General features: G+C 46.0%; 1 protein-coding gene across 1 annotated transcript in view; it reads right to left on the reverse strand.

Moving 5' to 3' along the window:
- Positions 1-20,308, reverse strand: part of CHMP2A (charged multivesicular body protein 2A) — a 247,173-nt gene that overhangs the window by 181,550 nt on the left and 45,315 nt on the right. Inside the window, exon 2 of the mRNA XM_086930503.1 lies at positions 10,671-10,863. Within this exon, the coding sequence (XP_086786629.1) occupies positions 10,671-10,838 (168 nt within the window). The 5' untranslated portion in view covers positions 10,839-10,863. The remainder of the gene's footprint in view (positions 1-10,670; positions 10,864-20,308) is intronic.

Genomic DNA, 20,308 nt, shown 5'->3' on the forward strand with positions numbered 1-20,308 from the left:
AATAATTCCTGCCTGCTTTACCACCCAAACATTGGAGGAAATTGGCTTGTCTTCTTTAAAGATTGTTGACACCCATTAAGCCTCTGGCCATCCTGCTTAATGCTACTGCCCATACAGAACCATGATGACAGCTGGCAGGTCTTCTCTAAAAGGAACCTGTATAGGAATCTCTGCTGCATGGAATCAGGCCACATAGGGTTGAGGTTGAGGTTGATAGTAGTACAACTAGAGGGATACTGCTCCCATAATCCTTCCAACAAAGCCACTGACCTAGGCAAAATTTGCTCCTGCACTGCTGGTTGCTACTTCTCACATTGACAGACCGCCTACCTGACCTTCAACATCAAGATCAGCAGCGAAGTACTGGCCATGAGTCTGCTCGGAGACAGTGAATGGCCATAGGGTCTCCTATACTGAGCACAAGGCCACTGCTACTGATCAGCTCTCTCAGGTTGCTCATGGCAAGGAAGGAATCATGCCAGTGTGGTCATGCAGCAGAGCCCCTGCCCTCTAGAAGATCACCTAGTTCGGACAAGTAGGATGTGCTGGCACTGTTGTTGCTGTAAAAATTGACATAGGCAGCCATGTTAGTACGTAATGCTTCCCAAATCAGTGACAAGAAATGCAATGGACATATTTGACAGAAGGCTCAGCTAGGTGCTACCACTGGAGAGGAGACTGTGCAGTTTGGTTATTCGCATGCACAGAGCTGAACAGGACCACATAGCCACACAGCGTTTCCTTTCAGGGTGGATTTAGGGACATTTGTCCCACATTCTTTGAAAGGTTGCTGCTGCCTTGAATCACTCTTTGCACAGCCCATCAGTTTAGCTGTGCAAGTACCCCTACAATACACAATATGCATGTGTAGGTACTGTACTGCCCTTGCACACATTTGTAGACAGCACAGACTGAACAGTCTACTTCACTCCTTGGATGGGGATTGTGCTGGCGTTCCCTGAAGCAGTCTTATTATCTTGGATGGAGACATACATTTGTTGTCCTCCAGCTGACACATGAATTCTGCTAGCAGTTTTGAATTCCTTCCTCTTTGTATAGGCACCCCTCTCTCTTCCCTTGGAGTGGCGATTTTTATTCCTCATCTGTCTCCGGACATGCCTTTTCTAGTGTGGATTCTGACGGAGCAGATCTTGCTAGAGATTACGGCAACTACTCTTCAATTAGACGAAAATCAAAGCACAGTCAAAGAAACTTGATCACCCTCTAAAATGGGGGAAGTAAATCTGGACTCCGAGAGGGCATAAAAAGATCTATTGCCTGTCTAGCAATGTAGAAATAGCTGCTGAAATTAAAACTATACGCACAGACTCTGCATCCTTCCAATAAATGTTGGAATGTTCATGAACGTCCATTTGAAGACCAGTTTAAACAGAATGTCCAAACCCTGACAAAAGATGTATTCAAGAAATTGGATTTGGATGACCGACCTTGAGGACAAACTTTAGGATGTGAGGATGCCCTTAGAACGTAGAACACGTCAACTATTTGTCCTTCTTGGAATTATCCCTACCAGACTTGACTGGCCAGTCTTTCTGTTCACCTCTGTGGTTTCGGAGGGCACAAAGATTGTGCTTCAAGCATCCAATGAAGCCACATGCACTAAGAGCAATCTTGACCTACCCCCTCCACCACCAGCATTGAAGGTAGATCATTATGGTGGTGAAAAAGTACAGTCCATTCTTTTACATTGCTCATCCAGGTGGTCAAGCCACACTTTGCTTACTTGATCTTAGCGCAGCTTTTGCTACTTTCTCACATGATACTCCCGTTTCTTGACTTTTACAGACAAGCCTTGAAGGATTCGTCCAAGGAAGTTGTGTTATCACCAACAGATGCCAACCAGGGTACCTTCCTTCATTTCAATATTTCTTCAGACTTTTGCACCAGAGAGTCCACTCTGACTGCTCTCCTAGAACAATTCTGTTGAATCGGGGCATTTACCCTGTGGCCAACTCCATAAGATACCTCAGTTTCTCCCTAATGTCCAAGGCTGAAAACACTTGGATGAATTTTTACATAAGGAACTACATTGGGGATGTCCAATCCAGGTTTGGAGCTAGTATGTGCACTCTCACCTCCAGCATAAATCTTTAAAACCAAATGGTTCTGCACTGTGGTGCTTTTTTCTCAATCTGGTCTTTTTCCTATCAGCCGCAGAATAGGGAACTTCAGCACAGAATTTAGAAATTGTCTTTTAAACTAATTATCTTTTGTCACTCAGGTCAACAAACTCACTAGTAGGTGCTTTATGCTACTTCATAATCAGAGAAAGGCGGTCCCCCTTCTCCGAGCAGCTAAACCACTAACAGTAGTGCAAGCAGTCAACTTATCTTGGTTACTGGTACTCTTTCCATTAGGGTCTACCAGCCTCTTATCTGGCAGCTTCAGTTTACCCAAATGTATGCGGCTCACCTCATTCTACACCTTCATGCTCACTACTTTATTTCCGGGAATCTTAAGAAGATGTATTGGGTCCCTGTGTCCAAGCATTCTAATCTTCAAAGTTTTATGCACCTGCGCCTTTCATGTTTAAGAACCTTCTTATCTGCAACATCGCCTGGTTCCATATAATCCTTTGCGTATAAGCTCAACTCTACATTTGTTAATCTTGTGCACACTATCAAATACACCAGCGCATGGCCTGGCAATAATTCATTCTTTTAACTGGCAAGTGAAATTTGGAACCTCCTTCCTAGGGAGATCTATTTTCTCACAAAAGATATTGCATTCTGGAAATGTATAAAAACGTGTCCATATTGAGGTTAACTAACCTGATTTTCCTGGTTTTCCACTGTTTAATCAAGCACACCTTTAACAAGTATTTGTGCATTTTATTAATAATATAACATTATACAAGGATCTCGTATCCACAGACAACTTTTATTCAGGAAAAGAACATAAAACAAACAATTTCTGGCCTCAAACCCAGTGCTTTGTAAATGGCACTATCATTTCTTGGAACCTGCAGCTAAGCGAAATACTCTGTGGAAAGAATAAATATTTCTATCAGCCTGGCAACTTGGGGAAGTTCTTGGAATCTTCGGAATCTACTAAAATGGAGGTCTCACAATCAGACAGATAGAAAAATAATTCCAACTCCAAATCGTGTGAAAGTGATACCCAGGAGGATGACAGTAAGATAGGACCTACGGTTTGAATGGAAGCGCTGATAAGCCCTAACAAGGTCCTAAGCTGAGGACAGATAGGGTGCTGTGAGCAAGACCAGAAAAAGCCAACGTCCCCCCTCAAATCATAACATTCTTCTTCCTAAAAGACCCACACAGGTACCCACAGGATTGTTGCCCCAAGTCCATCAGTCAAAACATACCACTTCTATGTCCTCAACTAATTGTTTAAACTCTCCTTTCATGATGCATAGTTACTCACCCTCATGAAGGAATTCATACCCACGCGGTTTCAGTAACGAAGGCTGGTCAGATTTTGGTGTCGTCCCATCCCCCCCACACACCCACCTGATCACTCTTCCGTTTTGTTAGTATTATGTAGTGCCTGGGCCTTGGCCTGGACCGATCTTATGCTCATCCCGGACACAAACCGGTTTCTGACTTCTAATGGAGCTAGCCTGAAGAAATTCTAAGGAATGAAGAGTGTTGGCGGACCACTTTACATATAAAAAAAAGGGACAAAGAAAATCCAAGAAATATAATTTGGAGACACCCATCAAAGAAGTAGCAGGGAGGTAAATGTTGCACATCCTAAAATACACATATTTTTGCTTGAATCACACAGTACTATGTTCTGTATACAATATGTTCAAAATCATCACTGCAGAGGTGTAATACACCCTCCTCATCACATTCCATGTGAGTATTTACCTTTTCTCTACTATTCGCTGAATTGTACTGCCTTTAACTTCTGGTCACTAATCAACCGTAACCTTTCTGGCTACTAACTCTCCTCCTGCTCATCTCAACCCCAACCAAAAGATGGTACACATACTATCTTTTGGCAAACCTTGAGCATTACACATCTGCACTGATAACTCTCACGGATAAGCATGAGCATATGCACTAGGTTATTAATTTTTGGTAACAACTGACCTTTCACTTTTCTCATCTGCTTGCTCTCAAATGGTTACCCATCTCACAAGATATGTACTTTCCCAACAATGTTCACCAACTGTACTCCGTTTTGAGACCACACCTTCGGATGTGATCTCATTATACATCAATTCAGTCCCCCACAGCTTTTTCATGGTCAAATCTATTGCATCTTGTAACTACAAAGGAGTCATAAAATGGGTCATATTAGGATTAACTTCATACACTACTGAGTCAGAGCCTTGAAAAAGTCTTCTATTACACTACACATGCTGGTTGAAACTAACGTCAAACATTTGCTCTAAGGATTGTGGAACAGGGCTATAACTGATGTCCAACACTAGCTGTAACTAACATGGACTATTATTGACACTATTTTAGCTGTTTTTTCAATAATAGAACTGCAGCACAGAGATTCAGAGAGTCAAACAAAGGAGAGTTACGCTTACACATGGTTGCATCTTTCACAACAGAAAAAAGGTTTATATGCAGGCTAGAGAGGTCTCCAAATCTGTCCATCTAATTTAGAACAGCAACCAAATCCACCACTGGGTTCCTGATATATAGTAACTCCTCAACAGCATCTAAAGAAATGGAATGCTGACAGAGGTGGGAAGAGTATATTGGGGATAGGGGGTGGAAAGGGGCGGGGGAGGACTATAGTCTTACAGTCTCAGGGCTCCCAGGCCATAGCAAATAGTACAAGTAAAAGTTGGCCCCTCCTGTAATGTGTCACGTTTCTTGGTAAACTGTGTACAATCAACATGGCCAATTTTTACACATGGTGAAAGGGACAAGCATGAACGCGAGATCCCGGTCAGACAATCTACAAGTTCAACATATCAAAAGCCTTTTTGTAGTCAATAGACACCAACAATGGGAGCCGTGCCACCGCTGTCGCAGAAGAAATCTAATGATAAAGACATCATTAATAAGGGGAAGTGATTCTGTCAGGAACAAAGCCATCCCGGTAAGGACACAGCTTAAAAACTATGAATATACTACTAGTACAGTTTTAACCTGAGAAACATTTCCAAAAGGTTCAAGGGCCAACTGCCCATAATAAGTTACATGGAATTGTGCAGGACAACCGATAGTCCAGGGGATAGGAGGGTTTCTCTTTACTCATTCCATTGTTTTATTTCACCAGTAGACCGTGGGCCTTCCATAGCCTCCGTCCATTGTAACTGTAACCTACTGATGTTCACCTGATCAAAAGAAACCAGCGGGTCCCAAAGGTTTCAATCACAGTGATCCACACAGAGTAGCTTATAGCACGATAGATGCTTTCCGGCTCCAGAAATTCATAAGTATAGAGTTCAATCTATTTAAGATCATGTCAACAAAGCTGTTAAAAGTTACACAATATATAAAGTTCACAATATGAAAGGTGTGGCATTCTTCAGCCAATGCTCAACCAGTATTTGTAGGTAAGCAGCATGGCTTACATTTGGGACACATATGGTACCAGCCAGTGCACACATACCTTTATATTTATCAACACACTAGCACTGCACTAAGGTACAAGGAGTGTGAAGTACTAATTTTATGCTTTAGAGAGTGTCAAGTTGGTGCCATTACAGTACATATATGCCAATACCCTATGACATTTACTCAGATTAGCCAGATCCCCAAACCAAAATTCGAGGCCAGGGAGGTATAGGAAATGGTTGACAGCATACAGTTAATAATAATTTGTACATGACCAGCTATCCTCACAATATCTCTCCTTCCCCATTGGGAGGCATTCCTCTTTTCACGCTCACTGTCAAACACTCGGCAAAAGGCCAGCAGACTCACCTGTGACATAGTGCTCTTACAGGCATCAACAATACTCAAATCAAAAGCCAGCCACAGAACTCCTCAAACTCTGCTCAAACCCAGCACACCTACCTTGCTCAAATATTAACAACCATTTTCCATTGCCATCACATACAACTGTCCAGATTCCTCAGAGAATCCCATGAAGATCCACCCATAACATAAAACAGGTCAACTCGAAAGTATTGCCACTGTTTGACTACATCTACTGCATCTTAACCAACTACACACAACCACCATAAAAATCCCCCCAGTGGAAGGCTACCTGGCACTCATCCAGAACAAACATCCCCCAACAAAAGAAACAACTAAAGGCCCAACAATCACCACTAAGTGATGTCTCTCCAACTATGGGTACCATGAAATAGAATATGCACCTGTAACAGCAAGATAATTGACTATGACAAGAAGAGTAGGTCAAGAGTATAAATGTTTACATACAAAGTACATATCGAACAAAGAGCATGTAACTATAAAACTTTGCTTTTAACAATTCAAAGGGGCGAGGGATAACTCTATTCAGCTGCATCCGAGAAAGTATCAGTCATGCTATTTACACAGGATAAAGATATTGTTAATTCTGAATATACATTCGGACCAATAAAACGACAGCCACTCCATAGGACAGATTATCAAAGTAGGTTAGACGCCATCCCCAGCACAGTCTCCCATTAGGAGAAGTCACACTCCCAGTCTTTTCCTTTCCGTCCTTCAAGAAGATTCTACATCACTGGAGTTAGAACATGGGGGACCACCTGCAAAGAACACAAGTAACACAATCACAGCAGCTCTTTCAACCGCCAATAGGTCGATTAGCTCAGTCTCTGAGAACCCTCCCTTTTCTTCTGTTTCTAGGCAGTCTACTGTTACAGTGTTTGAGTATGAGGGTCTCCCCAAAGCCGCCCACAATTAGACCAGTACCATTCAGCTGAAGCCTCAAAAAGGTATAACTTTCCGGCCGCAATAATACACAGTATATCTGGAAAAAGGTGTGAATACTGTAGTTGCAAATCTCAGAGTTTTTTCTTTACTTCCCTGAAAGGCACCATCCGCCTGGAAAGGACCACTACACCTCACAGTGTGAAAGATCATTTCACAATGCCTAGTTATCCAGAGCTTGGCAACAACGAAGGGAGGAGGAGCTTAAAGTGCCCTCTCAATAAGAAGACTTTATACAAAACCCTCAGTCACAGCTGACACAAACCTATCCTCAAAAAACAAACCTGCATTGGGTCCCTCCAATTTCTCATGTAGGCCCAATACCCAAACATTCCCAAACTTACGCCGGTCAGGCATGTTGTCTGCATTTTTTGTATGGAAATCAAATGGCTACATTCTCTCGTGAAGCACAACAAGCATTGTGCATCTCCATAACAGGAGAATAAAAAGATGCTTGTGATCTTTCAGCAGCCCCAACACTCTGACTTTAATTTGGGTTTGACCAGAGGAGGATGGCACTGTGTTACTGTCGAGTTCTAATGTACAGCACTCGCACCGCTTCACACAGTATCTCAGATCCAGGTTAGCAGCACCAGGAGAAAGAATAAAAGGCCCAGCCCCTCAGGCCCTACACCAAGCACCGTGCATGGCAAACCCACCACCACTGGGGTTTCCGTTTATCAATCTTACCCATGTTTTTTTCATAACTTGTGTTAGACCACTGGTCTCACAACCCTCACCCCAGCCGCAAGCCACGTTTCTCTTTGTGTCACTCTAGTGATAGCCTAAGGGCCGGCATGAAGTGCTGGCAAAATCAGCCAACAGAGTGAACGATGATAGAGGCGTACACTTTCCACTGGTCCCACATCAATGTGGCCTCGCTCTAGGCACAAACTTCATCTTGCGTGCAGTAGAACAGGTCTGTCTCTTCGAAGGGATACCACCTACCAGAGGAACAAGCCATGAAGCACAAACTGGAGATTCACCAGACTACTCACCACCTCCCCTTACATAGCAGAGGGTTAGGAGAAGAGGAGACATATGGAACAAGCTCTTTTACATGGGCAATCAGGTGATTTTGTGGAACTCCACAAAACACATCTCACACCATGCAAGTCAGACCACATCTATTACCCCCCCGATGCCCCTCACCTCTTCTCACTGAAATATGGCTGATGCGAGGTAACTGAATGCTCAGCACCTTAGTCCATACAGTCTACACAATTAGCAAGCAATGGTATAGCCAACAGGCCTAGGTTTGAAGAAAAGGTCACTTACTTATAGTCCTGGTTCTGCTTCGTAGGTATCTTCATTAAAGTCAGTGCCTCTTTTACAGACAAACAACATGAACTAGGTGGAGAAGAGGCATAAGAAGCCGCCTCCATAGGATACACCTTTCACTAAAAGAAGCAAGTCATCAGGCCTCCTGTCCTTGCTGGTGCAAGGCCATAATTGCCACAACAATTTGGAGGTCATTCCAGACACAATCATCATCTCACTGCTACCCTTGGAGGAGTTGTTGGATGGACAAGGGAAGGGTGGTGGCTAGCACAGAAAGTATTTAAGAGAATACAGACGCACACGCTTTTACTGACCAATTTTGGTGCTAGTGTTTAGAAGCTAAATAGGTCCCAGAGAGTTAGTTTACATACGCAGCTATGAAGAAACACCTGTTCAAGACAATAAGTAATCTACAGCCACCTTTCTACATTCTCCTTTCAGCTTACCAGTGGCAGCTGTAAACAAAGACATTCATTGTTGAGTCCGACACTGGATTACAGACAGCATTGTCTGAATCAAGATTCTCCCCTGGAAAAAAAGACCTTTTGCCACATTAGGAGTCCAAAGGGCTTAGAAGATGGTGCCAAGCAGAAAGAATGGCATTATAGTGCGATATGGTATTTGTAAATTCCTTACTGATACAGGACACAACACTGCAGAGACATTTCCTTTAAATTGCTGCATCTATCTGATGTAGCCAATAAAGGTAAACACCAATTTGAAGAGCATGTAAATATTCTTTACTGCAATGGCAGCAACCTAGAAATAACACTAAGTAGTAAACCTATCACATTCTGGTGAAATCATGCCTGATTGACTAAAAAAGTCAATGAAATTCTTCTGCCAGAAGTATAACATTGAATATTACTTTGGCTGTCATTTTGTAAAAATATAAACATACGTAAAGTTAAATCTGGCTGATCCAAAACAGGGCCGTCGCCTTAAGGTTTTCAAATGACTCCTCTTTTAAAGGACAGTCTTCCACATAATTTTTCCTGTCTGGTTTGCCATGCTAAGGGGGTACAGTGGACCAGGGCAGGGAAAATAAGCAATGGCTCATGAAAACACTATTTTTTGTCTTTCCAAAATTAAACACAGCTTTGGGAAGCATTTGAAACACAGGATAAAGAACATTAGAATATTACGTTTTCCCAAGCCACTCGACATCAGTCTCTGCTTTCTGCAATCTCCAATTCTTCTTGGTTGTTTACTACATTGTCGTCATCCAGTATGCTTGGCCCTGACCCCCTCCATTCGTTTCTGCCTAATTTCTTGAACTAGGTATAACCTGTGCCTACACTTTTGTGTACTTAGTAAAATATTGTGGACAGTTGTGGCATTCTGCAATCAATCATTATTTGTTGAGTTCCCTGGGAGTATCTGGGCGCTTGGGTGAGAGGTCTTCATCCAAAATACAGGTCTCAATGAAACGGCGGGAAGAGGGAAGAAACAAGCAGAAAACGGCAAAATAAGGGGCAGAAAAACAAGCGAGCAGAGAAAGATAAAACAGGGCAGAAAAACAAGCAGGAAAGACAAAACAGAGGGCAGAAAACGAGCAGAAGAGGGCAAACAAAGCAGAAGAGGGCAAAGAAATTAGCATAAAAGGCCAAACAAATAAGAAACGACCATAGGTGCACAAACAGAGGGCAGCAGAAGGTAGTGGACAGCGGTCAAGCTGGATAGAATAATTATCGCAGGAGGATCTGCCACGAGGATCTGCTCAATTGGGTTGCGCTGCGACCTCCATTAAGTAAGTCCTGGGGGGAGGGGGGAGGGGGGAGTGCTGAGTGGCGGGTGGAGGGAAATGGTGGGAAGAAACTAGCAGAAATAGGCAAAGAAGAGTGAAAAACAGAGAAAAAAATGGGAGCAGGAAGGGAAAACGGAGTGCAGAAAAATGAGCAGGAAAGCAAAACGGAGAGCAGAAAACGAGCAGAAAGTTTAAATAGAGCAGAAAACCACAAAACAGAAAACAGCAAAAAACGAGCAGAAAACGTCAAAAAGAGGGCAGAAAATTTGCAGAAAAGGCAAAACAAACAAGAAACGAGCAGAGGAGGCACAAACAGAGGGCAGCAGATGGACAGGTAGTAAACTTCGATCAAGCTGTACAGGATACCTGTCACTGGAGGAGCTGGAACGTGGATCTTCTCAATGGGTTTGCGCTGAGGCCTCCATTAAGTAAGTCTTGGGAGTAGGGCGGAGTGCTGTGGCGGGAGGAGGGAAAAGGTGGGAAGAAACATGCAGAAAAGGCAAAGCAGCGGGCAGAAAAACTAACAAAGGCAAAACTGTGGGCGGCAAAACCGTGGGCGGCAAAACTGTGGGCAGAAAAACAATCAGAAAAGGTTTAACAGAGCAAGAAACTACCAGAGAAGGCACAAACAGAGGGCAGTAGGTAGACAGGAAGCAGAGGGTAGCAGACTGCGGGCAAGCTGGACAGGAGAATTGCTGCAGGGGGAGCTGGCAAGGGGATCTGCTCATTCACAATCAGTCAACAGCCCCTGCTTATTCATTACTTCTTAACATCTGCTCCTGCCTTGCATTGTATCTTACCATCTGCCCCTGCTTAGCCATCTTCTTTATGTCGGCAATTATCTTCTTTTCCTGCTGTTCCAATTTCTGCCTTTCTCGATCCATCTCTCTCATAGCTCTGGTCAGAGCCCGCTGATTCTGTCTCAGCATCTCCTCAGGAGTCTTCCGTTTCCCAAAAAGGAAATCCATTGTTCCGCTCTGGATCTGCGAATACCTAAGACGAAAGATAAATAGTTCACCAGGTGTACTCAGCAGGTGAAAAATCACTACTACATGGTGTTATGAATGCCATTAGTAGCTGCTTTATGTTTTCAGTTAATAAACTCTTGTTCGAGATTCTCATGTCCTATTGGGAAAGCAACATACTGTGCATTATGATCTATAAACAAGTGCCAGGAAATGCTGTGAAAATCTCAATGTCTGGCTCGGACATGTGTACTCCAAATTTAATGATATTTTTTTGTAAACTTACCATGGCACTATTGTTTGTATTAAAAAGTTGTATTCAAATGCATATATTTCACCAAAAAGTGTATGATAATGTTGAAATCTCCCATATTGCCAATCTCTGTATCTCGCGGGTGCACTTCGGGGCACCAGAGCTGTACCCGCTTTCAACAATAAAATTACGTTGTGGAAAAAAAAAAACTCAAAGTCTTCCATACTTAGGACCAGGAACTCAATTCCATGTTAGCTATATTGTAGTGCACCAATGAAGAGAAAAGTCCAACACTGTCCCATATTATTCCACCCAGTACCACAAGATTGTGGAAGGAGAACATGAATTGAATAATTTCTCTAATGACTGATACTCACATGTACCTGTACATAATCCGTGTGGGTTTCGGTACCTCATGATCGGAGAGACACTATCCCTATAACAGTGTAAAGCAAAATAAACTCATAGGCATAGCTGAACAGAACATAGCTCAAGAGAGGAAACACACATGGGAAATGAGGTACTCTTTGCTAGTGGGTTTATAAAGAATTTAAGTAAAGCATACAGCAAACACTGGGATAAAAAAAGGAAGACTCCTAATGATAGATAGTGATACCGAGGTTGGTGAACACCCATGATTACAGGTGAGGAAAATGGTATTTAGGGGTGCAGCAATATTTCTTACGATATGTATACATTAAAAGCAGACGTGGCGGTGCATTCATATGAAGTCCATGAAATCTAACAACAGACCCCAATGATCACCATGTGATACGCCTGTAATCTCACACCTATAAATGGGCCAGTTAGGGGAGCATAAGGCATCTAAAGCAACTGTTCAAGGGCTGAGCAGGCACTTTTGCTTTACAGACAGGCACTCAGACCTATTTAGATCTTAGTGAGAATGTGTCCAATTGTCTACTAAAAATAGTTTTGTGTTTCTAGCCAGAAAGACCGCTAGGAACCACAAACAAGCATTTGCATAGCCAATAGCTCTCGCTTTTGGGACCCTATAAGTATTTAGGTATGCAGCAGAATATCCTTGGTGCAACAACACCAACCGTTGCATGGCTAAACACTAATAAGGTCCCAAATGTGAGACCTATTGGCTATGCCAATGCTTGTTTACGTTTATATTGCACACTTGATACACATCTGTTTGTGGCTTTGCACAGATTCCAATTCTGGAACTACTGCTTTGCAACTTCTATCTGCAAAAAGGAGGCAAAATCAGAACGTAGCTGGAATAAAAAAAACTGATATAATATGCGCCTTGGCATAATCAGAGAGGCATAATCAGAGAGGCTACTATCACGGATTTAAAACTGTGAGGATGCTGCCATAATATGGCACAAAAAGGAAAAGGTAGATTTTTTATAACAGAATAATTTTCAAAAGCATGCCTCTCTTGGACTACTAGATTCTTAAAAAAATTCGACACCCCTGGGAGATGAAGAGAGGTGGCAGAGAAAAGTCAATGAAATACAGTGTTAGCACTGCCCTTCCAGACGTATTTGCCAAAAACAATAGAGAGCGAGGCCCTGGAATTGGAGAGCTGCATCTCTTTCTCGTGTTTTTGATGTGGACACTTCTGCCTGGCAATGCTTGACCCTTACTAGTCGGTAGCACAGTAAGCAGGCATAATGTCATCACTCCCCAGTGCCTGTCGAGTAAAGACTGGCTTGCCTACGGCAGAGCAAAACAGCTCAAAGGTGGAGTATTCTTGCACCCAGATTCAATGGGAGCAAGAACACTGCGCCCGAAGTTGCTTGGGGCAGGGAGAGGGGAGTACATTTGATTGTGGTTTGTACTGTGGCTGCAGGGACAAGTGCACCCTGACATTAGGCATGGCAGATTTTTTGCGGCACCAAAGTCAACAGCTTAAGAAGGGCCTACAATTAAACGAGCGCCCGTTTCTAAGTTTAAACAAAACGTCCTACAGGGAAAAAGAAGACGTGGCAGATAAAACATGTGACACAATCTAATAGTATTAGGCGCCTCGCCCTGAATAAACAATGCATCTTTAATTTAAAATCTATGAATACATTTTTCAGCACGAGCGCAAGGCCCTGAAAAAAGGCAGGTGACCTGAGGAATAAAGCTCACTTTCCCCCTCCCTCTGACAGCCCTGCTTGCCTCTGCCTGACCCCCTCCAATGGCACGGGGTTCATAGAAGCCCCCACAAGCCTATCGCCTGCATTAGAGAAATCACATCACATCAGAAGCTGACAAAGAGGCAGGGGGAGCAGGGAGGGGGTACTGAGAGAACAGAGAAAGAGGGGGTGGAGGAGCATGGCTTAATGAGCCATTACAAAAGCCAGATGGCCTGTGCCCGTTCAAGCGCATGTGACCGCACACTGGTAGCCTTTTAAAAAGCCAGTTTCTAAATGTCTCGCAGACCAGTGCATGCGCTGGCTCTAGCAAGACCTAAAAATGAAATAAAAAGAAGGGATGGGGTAGGTCTTCCCAGGCATCGAGTTGTGCTCTTTCCCCATAATGCTGTGTAACCACCCAGAGGAAGCAGATTGGAGGGGGGGGGGGGGGGGGGGGGGGATTAGACACCAGGGTAACGAATATGCTACTTACCAGTATGCATCTGTTCTTGGCATGTAGGGCTGCTGACATTCATATCTGTGCATAGATCACCGCCTAGTGTTGGGTCCGGATGATCGCACATTGTTGTCCTGGAAGAGTCTTCGAAGTATAACGAGATAGGTAGCTCCTCCCCTGGACTACAGTGCGCATGGGCATCGACTCCATCCTCAGATTGTTTTTAGCCATTGTGGCCAAGATGGAGTGAAACTAAGTGAATGATGACCATGCTAGAAGTATATGTGAATTCTGCAGCTGCTACAGGCGCCGGGGAGGAGGGCGGGCGATATGAATGTCAGCAGCCCTACATGCCAAGAACAGATGCATACTGGTAAGTAGCATATTCGGTTTGAGGCATGTGGGCTTCTGAATTCATATCTGTGCATAGAATACATAGCAGTCCCTCCATTAACGGCGGCCGCCCGTGCCAGCAGCAGCAGTTTGGAAAAGTGTTTTTAGAACAGCCTGCCCTACAGCTGCCTGCTGTTTGGAGTGCACATCAACACAATAATGCTTTGTAAATGTGTGTGGTAGACCATGTGGCTGCTCTACATATGTCTTCCAAAGGAATATTTCCAAGGAAAGCCATGGAGGCCCCCAACTTTCTGGTGGAGTGGGCCCTCGGTGGAATGGTGAGAGTACGCTTGGCTTTCAGATAGCAGATCTGAATACATTTAACGATCCACCTAGCAATACCAGCTTTGGAAATGGGGTTACCTTTGTGTTGTGGCGCAAAGGCAACAAAGAGTTGTTTAGTCTTCCTAAAATCCTTGGTCCTATCAATGTAATACATCAGGGCCCTCTTGACGTCAAGGGTGTGGAGCATTCTCTCCGCCAATGGCTCAGGATTTTGGAAGAAAACAGGCAATTCAATAGTTTGGTTAATATGGAATTGAAACACTACCTTAGGAAGGAATTTAGGGTTAGTGCGAAGCACCACCCTGTTAGAATGAGTTTGAATAAATGGCTCTTGGATAGTTAGTGCTTGGAGCTCATTAACTCGTAGCAGCGATGTAATCGCTATAAGGAAAGCAACTTTCCATGTCAAGAATTGAATCTCGCAGGAATGCAGTGGTTCAAAGGGAGGGCCCATCAGCCGGGTGAGGACCACATTAAGGTTCCACTCCGGAGCTGGTGGAGTCCGCGGAGGAATGACTCGTTTGAGTCCTTCTAGAAAGGCTTTAATGGCAGGCACCCTGAAAAATGAGAGGTGCTGCCTGTTCTGGAGATAAGCGGCCATTGCGGATAGATGTATGCGAATGGAAGCATAGGCCAGATTACATTTGTACAGATGGAAAAGATAACAAATGATGTTCTGAATAGATGCCTCTAGCGGGTTAATGTTGTGGTCTGCACAATAAATGACAAACTGCTTCCACTTTGCCGCATGGCATGCTCTTGTGGTGGGCTTCCTCGCCTCCCGGATGATGTCCATACAGTCAGGAGGCAAGTTTAGGCAGCCAAACTCTAAGACCTCAGGAGCCAGATCGCTAGGTTGAGCTGTTGCGGATCTGGATGCTGAATGTCGCCATGGCTCTGCATCAGAAGGCTGGGTGCGAGGGCCTTTGATGCGGTACCACGGACAGTTCTAGAAACATGGTGTACCATGGTTGGCGAGCCCACGTTGGAGCAACTAGGATGAGAGTCATTGAGTGTTGCCTGAGCTTGCGTGCCACCAGCGGTATCAGAGGTGCTGGGGGAAAAGCGTACGCAAATTTGCCTGACCAGTTCATCCATATCACATTGCCGTGCGGCTGTGGGTGTGGGAACCTGGCGGCGAAGCTTTGGCATTTTGCGTTCTCCCTTGTGGCGAACAGGTCTATCTCTGGATGTCCCCACCTTTGGAAGTATGGTTGGAGTACTGATGGATGTATCTCCCACTCGTGCATTTGGTGGCTGTACCTGCTGAGCAGGTCCGCCATCGGATTGTCCTTGCCCGGGAGGTGTTCTGCCATGAGGAAGATGTTTCTCTGAATGGCCCACTTCCACATGCTCTGAGCCAGATGAGACAGCTGTGGAGAGTGTGTTCCTCCCTGCTTCTGAATGTAGTACATGGCCGTCATGTTGTCCGTCCGGATCAGCACGACCTTGTTGCACATATGTATTTTGAAGGCTTTTAGTGCCATGAAGATCGCCATCAGTTCCAGAACATTGATGTGCATCTTCCTTTGCTGTTGTGTCCATAGTCCCTGCACAGTGTAGTGGAGTACATGAGCTCCCCATCCCTGGAGAGAAGCGTCCGTCGTAGGTCTTTCAACTGCCCGTGAGCCTGAGTCCACTGACGTGCTAAGCACTCCTGAAGCGGACGCATATGTAGTCTCGCGTGCGGGACTATGGAGATGCAGGAGGCCATCATGCCTATCAACTGCATGAACACTCGCGCTGGAAGCGAGTGCTGGGGTTTGAATCGTTGTATCAGCGATTGAATGCTGCTGACCCTCACTGAATTTGGCTGTGCTGTGGCCGCCAGAGTGTTTATTGTCGCACCCAGATATGCTGTATGTGGGCGGGCTGGAGGTGGGACTTTGGGTAATTCGGTGAGAATCCCAGATCGTGAAGGAGGTGAATGGTGTGGGACACGTGAGCGGCACACTGCTGGGCCGACTTCGCTCGGATGAGCCAGTCGTCCAGATAAGGGTAGACGTGAATGTTTTGTCTCCTTAGGTGCGCCGCCACTGTCGCCAGGCACTTCGTGAACACCCTGGGTGCTGTGGTGACTCCGAAAGGCAAAACCTTGAACTGGTAGTGCTGGTTTTGGATGGTGAACCGGAGGTATTTTTTGTTTGACGGGTGCAGCGGAATGTGAAAATACGCATTCTTTAGGTCTAAAGTTGCGAGAAAATCCCCCTGACTGAGCAACGGGAGCACCTGCTGCAGGGTCAGCATATGAAAGTGCTCCTATAGGATGTACTGGTTGAGGGGTCTGAGGTCCAGTATGGGTCTGAGGGACCCGTCCTTTTTTGGTATCAAGAAGTACAGGGAGTAAACTCCTGTGCCTCTTTCCTGAACAGGCACGAGCTCTATTGCCCCTTTTTGCAGCATGACGAGGACATCCTGCTGCAATAAGTGCAAATGCTCGGCGGACATAGGACGGTGTCTTGGGGGTATGTTGGGTGGAGAGGATGTTAACTCCAGACAATAACCGTACTGTACAAGTTGTCTGACCCACCTGTCTGTGGTGATGGTTCTCCAGACCGGCAGGAACTGCTGAAGTCTCCCCCCGACCGGTGTTGTGTGGTCGGGGGGCAGTGACAAGGAGTCACTGTTTGCTGGTGGCAGAGGATCTGGAGTTGTTGTTTCCATGACCCCTGCCCTTGGCGCTGTTTCCACGATATCCACCTCGACTTTTGTTGGTGTATGTGGACTGTGTGTTGCCTTTGTAGTATTACTTTGTTTGGGAGAGCTGGCCTCTGGAAACGCCTCTAGTGCTTGAACGAAGAAAAGACCCACCCCTGAACTACTGGGACTGTAAGGCACCCATGGACTTAGCAGTTTCCGTGTCCTTCTTAATCTTTTCTAAGGAGGTGTCAACCTCTGGGCCAAAAAAGTGATCTGGATTCACTGTTTGATTAAGGATGGTGGTCTGTATCTCCGGCTTAAATCCGGAGATTCTCAGCCAGGCATGTCGTCTAAGCATAACACTAGTGTTGACCGCTCTGGCTGCGGTGTCAGCCGCGTCCAGTGCACACTTAATCGAAGCATTAGAGATCAGCTTCCCCTCTTGAATAGGCATTTCAGCTGCCTCCTTGTATTCATCTGGCAGGTGTTGCAACAGGGTCTTCAGTGTGTCATAGTGTGCCCTGTCATACCTCGCTAGAAGCGCTTGTGTATTGGAAATGCGCCAGATATTGGCAGCTTGTGCTGCCACCCTTTTCCCTGATGCCTCAAAGACCTTCGATTCCTTGTCTGGGGGAGGAGCATCACCCGTTGTCTGAGAATTAGCCCTCTTCCGGGCATTTGAGACGACAAGAGAGTCCAGAGGCAACTGTCCTTTAATATAAGTAGGATCCGTAGGCGCTGGCTTATATTTTTTCTCAATCCTAGGGTTTATCACCCTTGCTCTGGTAGGCTCTTTAAAGATCTCTCCAGCATGTTTTAAGACACCTTTTAACATAGGTAGAGTTTTGACAGTCCTTTCTGAGACTGAAAAGGTATCAAAAAGGAAATCGACGTCAATAGGGTCAGCATGGAGCTGGACGTTGTGATTTTTAGCCGCCCGTTCAATGAGGGCATTGAATGCTGCAGAGTCCTCCGTAAGAGACGTCTTCACAGAGTAGAGTTGAGTGTCTTGTCCAGAATGAGGGTCACCTGGGTCAGCACCAGCAGCCCAGGGCTCATTGGTATCATCAGGGTCTGTATAGACAGGATAGCTGTACTCATCCTCATCCTCGCCCTCCCCAGCGTCCACATCAGAGTAAGTGGGCGAGACATCTCGAGTCTGGAGAAATTGGTTCCACCAGGACAGGAGTGGAAGCAGAGTCCTTTTTTTTCTTTAGAGGAATCTTGTAGGACTACATTGGTTGTTCCGGGGCAATTTTCAGCTTGTGGCGGGAAAGTCTGCCCGTTTCGGCGTCAATAAAATGTTCATGTTGTTCGTCCACCGAAGATTGTCAATGCTTCAGGGTGGACACCCCCGTCGACGACTTCGGCACCGAGGACACCTTCTTGGGGACGCTGGCGACCGCTTTAGTGGTGAAAGCCTTCGGCGCCACCTTCGGCGGCAACGTAAAGTGAATGGGCGTCGACGCCTTGTGAGGTTTCTCGACTGGCTTCGGAGGCGGAGTATCTGTTGGTCCGACCGTCGAGGCCTTCTCCCTGATGCGCTGTGAGGAGTCCGTCACCTTCATGGTGAACGCGGCGGACGGGCGCGCCGAGTCGACAGGATCCTTCGAGGCCCCACCAGTAGTGGATCCTCGGGGTGCGCCGCTCTTGGCCTTGTCCCGTTGACGCGGAGTTTCGAGAACTTTCGGGTCGCCGAGTCCTTTCTTCGGGTCACCGAGTCCTTTGTTGGTGTCGACCGCCTTCGGCGCCGACTTAATCGGCTCAACCACCTTGACTTTAGTCTTCGGCGCGGCAGACTTCGTCTCGACGCCCTTGACTTGAGCCTTTGGCTCGACAACACCCTTTTGCTTCTTCGGCGCCGAGGGCTCCGAGGCCTTGGATCCGACCAGAGTGATGCTTTCGGTTTCGATTTACCAGGGTGCGGCTCAATAGCAATGTCCGTGGCCGAGCCCGAAGGCGGGGCCGTGAAACCCATCGTAAGATCTTGGGTAAGGCCTAGTGGCGATCCCTTGACCTGAGCCTTATGAATCGGTACGATCCCAGTGTCCGATCGAGGTCGCTCTTCGTCCAAGCTATCCTCCATGGCCCCAAAGGCCCCGTCGTCGTCCCCTACCTCGTCGACGACTTCTTCAGCTTCGAACATTTCTGCGTCCGCATCGTAGTCGTAGTCGACGTCCGACACGGGATTCGACAGGTTGTCACCGATGTCCCCGGAAACTTCTTCCTCAACATCCCCGGCATCGAAAATGTCCGCAGGCGCCGGTGCAGTGTGCTGGGCCTCCTGGCGCGCAGCGCGTCGATGCTTAAGCGTCTTCTTGGACCTGAAGCGGGAACAAGCCATGCAACTGGCTTCATCGTGGTCCGGCGACAGACACTTGTTGCACACCGGGTGGACGTCGATGTGGGGATACTTCGAGTTGCAGACGGGACATCTTTTGAACGGACTTCGGTCCATGATGAACAGTCGATAGGGTCTGAAGCGTCGACTGGGCCCTCCGCGTCGAAAGCACGCGGGTGATGGAATCCGGCTCGGAACCGAGCTGGAAGAGTTAGGCACCGAACGCAAGACAATACCGACGTGTACTAAAGACCTTTTGGTCTTAAGAAAAGTTTTTTCGATTCCGACTAGAGGGAACCAATACACATCCGAACCCAATGGCGGAAAAAAACAATCTGAGGATGGAGTCGATGCCCATTGGCACTGTAGTCCAGGGGAGGAGCCACCTATCTCGTGATACTTCGAAGACTCTTCCAGGACAACAATGTGCGATCATCCGGACCCAACACTAGGCGGCGATCTATGCACAGATATGAATTCAGCAGCCCACATGCCTCGAACCTTTTTTTATTTTCCCAAAATAGAATAGGAAACATCCAGTCTAGGGCAAGGGTTGTGCTCCCACCCCATAATGGCACCAAAAGTCTTTCTGCATGACCTTGGGGGTGGTTTGGTGGAGATTTTAATTCCAATTGACACTATTCCCTGGAGTTTGGAGTCAAAAAGCCCTCTAGACAATAGGGAAAAGACCGGGTTAAAAAAGAAAAAAGAAAAAAAATACTTATAAATGGTGAGTGAAAAAATAGTATGGGGTGAGATGAGATGTTAATCGCATTCCAACGCACCGGGCTGTACCAGGGAAAACCTGCTAGGGGAATTATGGGGTCTATGCATGGGAGGGGGGGGCATAGAAAGCACACTACACCCAGGCATGGTTTGGGAAGAAAAAAAAAAGAAAATAAGAACGGATGGCAGCTGACCCTCATCGGGTCATACTACCAAACTCCCATCCTAAAACCAAAAGTGCCGAACTGTTTTGATCAGGAAAGTGTGGGAATTCTGTATTGT

The sequence above is a fragment of the Lissotriton vulgaris genome, chromosome 7, assembly GCF_964263255.1.
Source record: "Lissotriton vulgaris chromosome 7, aLisVul1.2, whole genome shotgun sequence".
NCBI classification, from domain to species: Eukaryota; Metazoa; Chordata; class Amphibia; order Caudata; family Salamandridae; genus Lissotriton; species Lissotriton vulgaris.